Below are 9,189 nucleotides of genomic sequence, written 5' to 3'. Positions count from 1 at the left end.
TTACTTGTCTGTGCTGCATTAGTCTGAAAGAAACTTTAAAGGAGAAGCCGAAATTGACAAAAAAATTTCAATAAAAATGACTTTATTCGTCTTTTTTAATGGAAAAAAGAGCGTACCGTTAAGGACGAATTGAATCATCATTTTTTTCATGATAAATATAAATATTTACAAAAATTCATGAATTTGAATTTATTTTCAGATGTTGACGTTTCTAGGGCACAATGTAACACAAGATATTCTTAATTCAGGAAAGGAAAAAAAACGTCATCTTTATAATATTAATAAAGCTCTCTGCTCATATACTAAAATTTTTTATGTTAGCTATCGCTGGCCAAACGGCTGGACCATATTGGCTAAAATTTTTTGAAGGAACTCATGGTTATCCCGGGGTAACATAATTCACTGTGATTTAAAAGCCCTTAATCAAAAATCAATGAGAATTTTGCCAATTACTTCTTAAAAACCAAAGCCAACAACACTTTAAAGTCGACCCTGTCTTAAAAATTGATGAGACTTTTTATAAGCAGTCTGAATCTTTGTGAATTAATTGTGAGAAAAAAGTTTGAGTCCATCTTTTTGAGTTGAATAAAATAAAATAAAATAAAAGATCGACCTTTTTAAATTGAGTTTTTGTCACAAACCCTTAAACTTAGAGTATTTAAAATAACAAAATTTATGGTTTAACATTTCAAAGGTCTACGACATAGAGTTGCAAAGATATAGGAATTTAAAATTCGAAGGCCAAAACTCAATTCCCTTGTTGGGCTTTTATTGATTGTGGATTGGTCTGAGTGAGATATCCGAAAGAAATTAACTTAATCCGGTGAACAACAAGCGATACGGATTAATGCTTTCTGTAAGGATTAATAGTACCAAAGTTCCGATCTCTGATGATTTAATTTTTTTCAAATATTGGCAATGACGACTTGACATGTTTTCCAGGTGTCTTTGTGATCTCGGATATGAGCCTCTCCATCTTTAGGTTAAAACATTAACTTTTTTATATCTAGCAAAGACGACAACATAGAATGTTTAAGGAACAGGGGACCCTCCATCTATAGAGTGATATGTCGAATTCACAAGGTACCCTATTGATCTTAAGGTGGGCGGAGAAATCTCCCCCCCCCTCTCCTTTCTTGATGATAGGACCTATGAGATTATAATCTAGTAATTAGTTTTCAGTATCTAAGCAATCCAATTAAGGCCAGGAAATGAATAGAAAGGAAGGAGAAGGATAGAGAAGGTTTAAGGGAGACATGGTTAGGAAGAGTAAGATAGGTAAGGAAGGGTAGTGTATGTTAGAAAGGGTCAAGAAGGAAGGATAAGAAGGGGAATGGAAAACAAAGAAGGGTTGGGAAGGAAGGATAAGGAGGGGAAGGTAGGGTAAGAAAGGGAAGGTTAGTAAGGAAGACTAATGGGGAAAGAATTGTATGAGATTAATTCTTTAAAGTATACCACTTATCTTTGATTAACATGAAGAGGAGAAATTAGATTGAATTGAATTTCAGAGTTGAAGACTTAAGAAGTTGAATTATAAAGACTGTAGGGAGTCATTTTATTTGATCTTTTAAAGGGAAGGTAAGCATCAAGTATAGCTCTCGCCCCTCCATGGACAAATGGCAATGCCCGATTCTCGACAATACCCTTGAAACCTTTATTTGATCAATGATGTGTTGCTTATAAGTTAAAAAGAATAAAATCTAATAATTCCTGTATGTTTTCCTGCAATAGAAATGCGCAAGTTAATTTTTTGTTGAAAAACCACACAGTTAAACTTTGATATCTACTACATACTTTTTCTTACAAAGCTTTTTAGTGTACCGTTGTGTACAAACTTTGCCGTTGAACTTACGCTTACAGTTCCTTTAATACCACAGCGAAGCCAAAAAGAATACAATTTTTTCACAAAAAAAAAGTGATTTAAAAATTATTTTTTCGATTTTACACTTAACACCAATGTTGATGTGTTTATGAAGCATTGTGTCTAATCTGATGGTGCTAAATTCTCTCAGGAATAATCTCATAAATTCTCTAATCCTACAACATTTAATCCTCTTTATACCTCCACCTCCACTCCGTTTAAAAAATATAATTAATTAATTTTATGAGAAATTCAGAGAAAAGGAGCCTTTGCTGAGGTAAGAACATATTTTTATAACATCAACATTTTAGGTTTTAGTTTCTAAATAAACAAGTTTTTATGAGAAGTATTTGTTTACAAGTTGCAACTGAATTTTCATTTTTATTGGATATCTCTGTATTAAAGATAAAGTTTTATAAAATGTTCTTTTTTGACATATTTTATCATAATTCATACTAATGATAAAGGTCCATTAGGATTCTTTGATGTTTTAAAATTATCAATTTAATTTATTCATAAGGGAGCCCGGTACTTTAATATGTACAATTCACATTATATGCAAAGAATTCCTAGGGAGCCCGGTACTTTAATATGTACAATTCACATTATATGCAGAGAATTCCTAGGGAGTCCGGTACTTTAATATGTACAATTCACATTATATGCAGAGAATTCCTAGGGAGTCCGGTACTTTAATATGTACAATTCACATTATATGCAGAGAATTCCTAGGGAGCCCGGTACTTTAATATGTACAATTCACATTATATATGCATAGAATTCCTAGGGAGCCCGGTACCTTAATATACACAATTCACATTATATGCATAGAATTCCTAGGGAGCCCGGTACTTTAATTTGTACAATTCACATTTTATGCATAGAATTCCTAGGGTGCCCGGTACTTTAATATGTACAATTCACATTATATGCATAGAATTCCTAGGGAGCCCGGTACTTTAATATGTACAATTCACATTATACATAGAATTCCTATCATTGTGTTAAATCTACAGGGTTACCCAAAAAATAAAAACGACCTGAAACTCGTTTATTATTAAGATTTTAGGATTAAATTGGATGTTCCTCCTGAGATATAGTCTGTATAGGGAATACTAATTGATTTGGCTCAGAGTTGAACAAGTTTACAGCGGTGGACGTCCATGAATATTAAAATATTTACTGGATAATTTTGCTCCAGTCGTCTCTGAATTCTCATCTTGATGTCTCCATCTAAAAAATGAGATTTCATATCGATTCATGTTGCAAAGATTGTTTTATAATTTAAAGTGGTTCAGTCACTTTTAACCAAAGTTAACCGACGTTTTTTAGATTCAGCCAATCGGAGAGCCATGGTCAAAGAGAATAGAATATATTTTAGAGTGGAATTTACTACAAAAAAGTTTTAAAACGGCCATGTTGTTGTACTGTTTCCATACTGCAGGTGTACTTCACATATTTGTGCTATATAACCTTTTGGGCCCTGGAACATCGTTTTATAGAAAATCTAAAATTAATATTAAAAGAAAACCAAATTATGTAATAGGCTTGTTTCATAATTGACCAATGATCATTTCACATAGGCTCTATGCCTTTTATGCCTGTTTATTTAGCAGCTTTAAAAAATTCGAAATTGAAATGGATAGTCTAGGGAACATACTGTATTAATGTACTCTACTGCTTAAAATTTGTGAACAATTAGCATGATTTGTACACTTTGAACTCCCTTTCAGGCTGAAAGGGACTGACAAAATTCATACCGAGGGATTGTCTGAATTCCACTCTAATATATTCTATTCTCTTTGGCCATGGTCTCGCCTGATTATAACCAGATCTGTGAGGCGTGGGGGAGGGGTGGGGGAAGGCAAGCCACACCCGTAGCGCTTCCTATCCGCAATTTACTTACAAACATAGACTTGCGACAAAGTGCTCACCCTTAGCGCTTCCTTAGCCACACCCAAATAGCTTCCGGCAATGAAAATTACGTCTACAGTCTTGACAATTTGTTTTAATTGTGTTAGAATGAAATTAAAAGAAAGGCTTTTTCATAATAAAAACCGTTTTAAATAATCAATTACAGTAATTTTAGAAGGTAATTTCTTTCTCAGGATAGGAAAACTTAATTTTCAAAATTTCTAATTTTCCGAATTTGAGAAATCGGAATGGAGAAATATCCCCCCTTCTAACCCTCTCCTCACACCCACTCCTCTCCCACCTCTCTTGACAGATTTGATTTATATTTATCTGCAGAGCAAAGTTCTACACTGTTAAAATCGAATTATCAATGATATCTGGAAAAATAATGAACGGAGACAGTTCGAAAGTTCTTTCACGAGAACGAACGGAACTATCAAGAACGATCGCATTGTTCCAAAAAAAGATCGGAACGCAAAGAACGTGTTCTTAAAAATATTTGAGCAATTAGTAAAAGAACGGAACGGAAAGGAACAGAAATTGCTTGAAAAGAACGTTTAAAATCAGGAACAAGTTTTTATTACCAAGAATACGTTCTGAGTCAGGAACGCATTTTAAATCAGAAATGTGCTCTGGGATCATCTTGAAATAATTAAAAGATTTTTTTTGATTCAATCACCTGTTCTTTTACTAAGAACGGAACGGAATGGGATGGAACGGAACGATTGAAAAAAAGGAACAAGAACTGAACAATCTAGCTGAAGGCCCTTGTTCTGGAACAGAACGGAACAGTTTAAAAAAAAGTCAGAATGTGCCCAGCCTTAGTTCAACTTATCAAAAATGACCAAAGGCAGTTCAACTTATCAATAATGACCGGAGATAGTTATGACTTATCAATAATGACTGGAGACAGTTAGACTTATCAATAATGACCGGAGACAGTTAGAATTATCAATAATGACCGGAGACAGTTCGAATTATCAATAATAACCGAAGACAGTTCAACTTATCAACAATGACCGGAGACATTTTAACTTATCAATAATGACCGGAGATAGTTAAGACTTATCAATAATCACCGAAGACAGTTAGACTTTTCAATAAAGACCGAAGATAGTTAGAATCATCAATAATGACCGGAGACAGTTAGACTTATCAATAATGACCGGAGACAGTTAGACTTATCAATAATGACCGGAGACAGTTAGACTTATCAGTAATGACCTAAGACAGTTCAACTTATCAATAATGACTTGTTTTATCATATTTTCATTTTCATCATATAACCAGACGGTTGGATCTATGAATTTTTTCATGAAGTGAAATAAATATGTGTAATTTTTAAAATTCCGCAAAATATCAAAGGAAACCTGCCTTGTTGGTATAAGATGTTACTTATTTGCCATGAAACAAAAAAGAAACTATTTATTCCCAATCATGAAATTGTGATTAATAATGCTGGGAAGAAATTCTCTCTAAATTGAATTGAAATTTTTATTGGCAGTGCAATGTTATAAAAGCCTATAGGACTTAATAGGATCTAAAGCTAGCTGTGATGTCAATTATAAAATATCAAACTAGAAGTATTAGCAAGTAGCAACATTGTAAATTTTAAACTCATCTTTTAAAACAGAGCTAAGTTAAATTGCGCATTTTAGACTAATAACAAAAATTTAGGCTTTAGAAAATACATAGAGAAAAATTTCAAAAAAGTTTTCAATTTTTTTTTCAAATTTCCTAAAGAAATAGGACTGCTTTAAATTTAACTAGAGACAAGGTACTAATGCAAGGAAAGTTAATTGCGGTCGCGTATACTCTGCGTACATATTGAAACCAGTTCTCTTTGGGCGAACTTTGTAACCAAGAAAAGATGCATTAGTGTTCGTTTAGTATCCAAGGAGGTTAAAAGCATTTAATTTTGATAATTTTGAAAATTCACATATTAGTTTTCTATGACCAGAATATTTCATAGATTATTTTTGTGAAAATGGATTCCTTGTCAGACTGTGACATCCGTCTTGTGTTTACTTTTCCGCCCGAAGACAGTACACTGCAGTGCAAAAAATGCGTACACCTCTGAATTAACTTTCCTTGCATTAGTACCTTGACTGGAGACTTGGATATTAATAACACGCAGATTCAAAAGTTCGGTCCTTGGCCAAGCAAGCTGTGACATTGGAACACAATAGAACACGTCCTGTCCAGAATCCAGAGTTTGTTAGATGAGAGCTTTTCCTAAAGTTTAACAATGTTAAAAAATGCGGGAAGTTTTTATTAAGAGTCACCTAGAGAGTAGGGTTCAGTCATAGATTAATAAAAATACAGATAGAACACTAGATGTCGTCTTTTAAAGATTTAGAGGTTTTTCGTTTACAATAACCCTGAGGCAGAAAGAATTACAGCATTGAATTACAAGACAGAGAGAGAGAGCATGTCGAGGGAGGGGTGGCTGCTCTCAGGGTTTTGGAGTGCTCCCAGGGTTTAGGAGTAAAGTGTGAAAAGTTATCCGACCGTTTATGAAAAGTCCTTTATAAAGGGAACTTTAAAACCGAAAATTGAAAAATGGCTCTGCTACCCCTTTTTTACTGTCTTTGTTAGGATATATGCGGGAGAAAATCGCAAATTTCAGTGAAATCGTATATTTTTGACTAACCAAACTGACGACATTTGTTTCAGCTTACCCATTAAAGATTATCGGTAAATGTAAAAAAATATATTTGTTTAGCTAGATACATAAAGGTTTCATTTAAGCTGGTCTAATACATCTCAACATCTTTATAAGTAATCTTATTTCCAAGTTTTTTTCAGAAAAATCCATTTTTTCGCCTTAAAAAATCTTCAATGGATTGGTGCCATTCAAAAATGCGTTTTTACTCAACAGTCACGAAATAAAAATTCTGCGCCCCATTTTGTATATCGAAAACAGTCCCTTTAATATTTTGTACTTTAGTATTTTGTTCAACCTGCTCCTGGCAAACCTCTGCTTAGCAAACCTAGTCAGTACAGTCTTAGGGACACATACATATATTATATTTATATTAAGCTCATTTAATTTAAATAGAATTTTTTTTTAATCAAAATTAAATACTTTAATGCAGAAATGCAGAAAAGAGTTTAAAAACTATTTTTAAGCAGACATTGCACTATACGTTTTAAAAAATAAATCAGTTGCAAATTAAGAAATCCCTACAGGTATACACGTACTCCTAGTTAAAAGGAAAAACAAAAAATAAAAAACAAAGATTGTAAGTAAGTAAGTAATTATTTATTTATTAAATATAACAAAAACAAACAAAACTAAGTATGTATAAACAAGGAAAAATATCGTGTACTCTATTTAAAGAAATTGTTTTTTGAAAATACAGACTAGTTCTTCAAAACCACACTTTTTTATAATTGGCAATGTTCATTTTAATCATTTAAATCATTTTAATCGATAACATATCCATAATATCTTTAGGATATTCAGATACCAGATTAAATGAATAGCAATAAGTAGTTAAACTCATTGTCTCTTGAACTTACACTAAAGAAGTGGTTCAACTTATTCTACTTGGTTCAACTAATTCTCACTTTTCATTTAATTTGGTTCCTGCATCAACATAATTTTTAATTTAATTTAATATTTAGAATTTAAATTTGTCACAATGCAGCATAAACTTCTTGAAGATGTCAAAATAATCTGCATTATGAAAATCATTCACCAACCCATGGGTCATGAGACTGGATGATCTTTCAGGATTTACCAATGTTTAGCAGTCCTGCACGGTTTGAAGTCTACATTAAGTAATTGCAGCAAAATTCTTAACATTTTTCACAACAGAATGTAAATATTTTAACTGAAAGTAATGCACAGGCACTAAACAGTTTTGAAAATTTTTGACTGCAGAGTGCACATCCATAATTATATTTTGTGATTTGTAGACACTAGACATACTATGAAAGTTATTCGTCAAATTTTTTGACTTTAAAGTGTCGTAAAGGCATTGAACTTAAGTTTTACCTGACCAAGTCACAAATACTTTTTTGCATGCCCTGGCATATATATTCTAAAACTGCAATGCGCTTGTTCCTAGTTTAAGTTTAAAGGGAGTGATTAGAAAAATACTTTTGCTTGAGAGCGATGCACAGCTTAGTTTACCGTGTTCATTGTGGAAATCTTATTTCTCTCATGTGATTTGGTTCACCCTGTATGATTCCTATCTGGAGATGGAAGATCATTATTTCTCTTTTTGTCCGAACTTTTCAAAGTTTTCTCCTGAATTTAAAGCCTGCTCTGCAGATATTTACATGATAATAGCGCAGCTAACAAGGAACTGAGAGGTGGGAACTTAAAAGAGCTGTGTTCAACGAAACAAGGAACTGAGAGGTGGGAACTTAAAAAAGTTGTGTTCAACGAAACAAGGAACTCAGAAGTGGGAACTTATAAGAGTTGTGTTCAACGAAACAAGGAACTCAGAAGTGGGAACTTATAAGAGTTGTGTTCAACGAAACAAGGAACTAAGAGGTGGAAACTTAAAAGAGTTGTGTTCAACGCAACAAGGAACTAAGAGGTGGAAACTTAAAAGAGCTGTGTTCAACGAAACAAGGAACCAAGAGGTGGAAACTTAAAAGAGTTGTGTTAAACGAAACAAGGAACTAAGAGGTGGAAACTTAAAAGAGCTGTGTTCAACGAAACAAGGAACTAAGAGGTGGAAACTTAAAAGAGTTGTGTTCAACGAAACAAGGAACTGAGAGGCGGGAACTAATTATAGTTTTGTTCAAAGAAACCAGGAACTCAAGGGCAGAAACTTAAAAGAGTTTTGTTTAAGGAAATCAATAATTAATTAAAAACAAATGCCGCATGACATTCTCGGAACCCAGTTTTGGATGATGGTTTTTTGTATCTAAAGTTTGTAACTCAAGGCTGCTACAGGGTTACACACAAAGGATTAGACATTAAAGGAATTGTTTTCATCAATTTGAAAATATAATGATGACCCAAATGTTTAATATGCAAAATAGCTAAGTTTATGTAATTACTAAGAGATTATTTCTCTAATAGGAATTCATTAAAATTGCTTTTTTTTTGTCTCAAATCTATTTCTTTTTCACAAACCTTAAAGTAGTTATGATCGCCAAAGAGTACTAACAATCCACTACCAATTATTTTCTGTATTAAAGTATTAAATGTTTTAAATAAAAAATCTGCTTTTTATAAAAACTAGGAACTTTATATATTTAATAAAATCTATATTAAAATTTTGCTTAATTGTCTGCCTGTTGGTTTGTCTGTTTGTTTGTATCCAATAAACGTCAAAACGGCTGAACCGATCGGGCCCAAATTTTGTGTGGGACCTCACGTGGCCCCAAGGAAGGTTTATGGCCTATCAGGCTTAAAATATGTAATCTTGAAATATTTTTATCTTAAATTA

General features: G+C 32.8%; 1 protein-coding gene across 1 annotated transcript in view; it reads left to right on the top strand.

Moving 5' to 3' along the window:
• Nucleotides 1-203: 203 nt before the first annotated feature.
• The window catches only part of LOC111697119 (uncharacterized), a 43,126-nt gene continuing 34,140 nt past the window's right edge, over nucleotides 204-9,189 (top strand). The window contains exons 1-5 of the mRNA XM_023467007.1: nucleotides 204-248; nucleotides 943-982; nucleotides 1,977-2,012; nucleotides 2,118-2,138; nucleotides 6,726-6,787. Of these exons, the coding sequence (XP_023322775.1) occupies nucleotides 963-982; nucleotides 1,977-2,012; nucleotides 2,118-2,138; nucleotides 6,726-6,787 (139 nt within the window). The 5' untranslated portion in view covers nucleotides 204-248; nucleotides 943-962. The remainder of the gene's footprint in view (nucleotides 249-942; nucleotides 983-1,976; nucleotides 2,013-2,117; nucleotides 2,139-6,725; nucleotides 6,788-9,189) is intronic.

Source organism: Eurytemora carolleeae, unplaced genomic scaffold, assembly GCF_000591075.1.
Source record: "Eurytemora carolleeae unplaced genomic scaffold, Eaff_2.0 scaffold201, whole genome shotgun sequence".
In the NCBI taxonomy this organism is placed as follows: domain Eukaryota; kingdom Metazoa; phylum Arthropoda; class Copepoda; order Calanoida; family Temoridae; genus Eurytemora; species Eurytemora carolleeae.
This window is presented reverse-complemented; position numbering and strand designations above follow the sequence as displayed.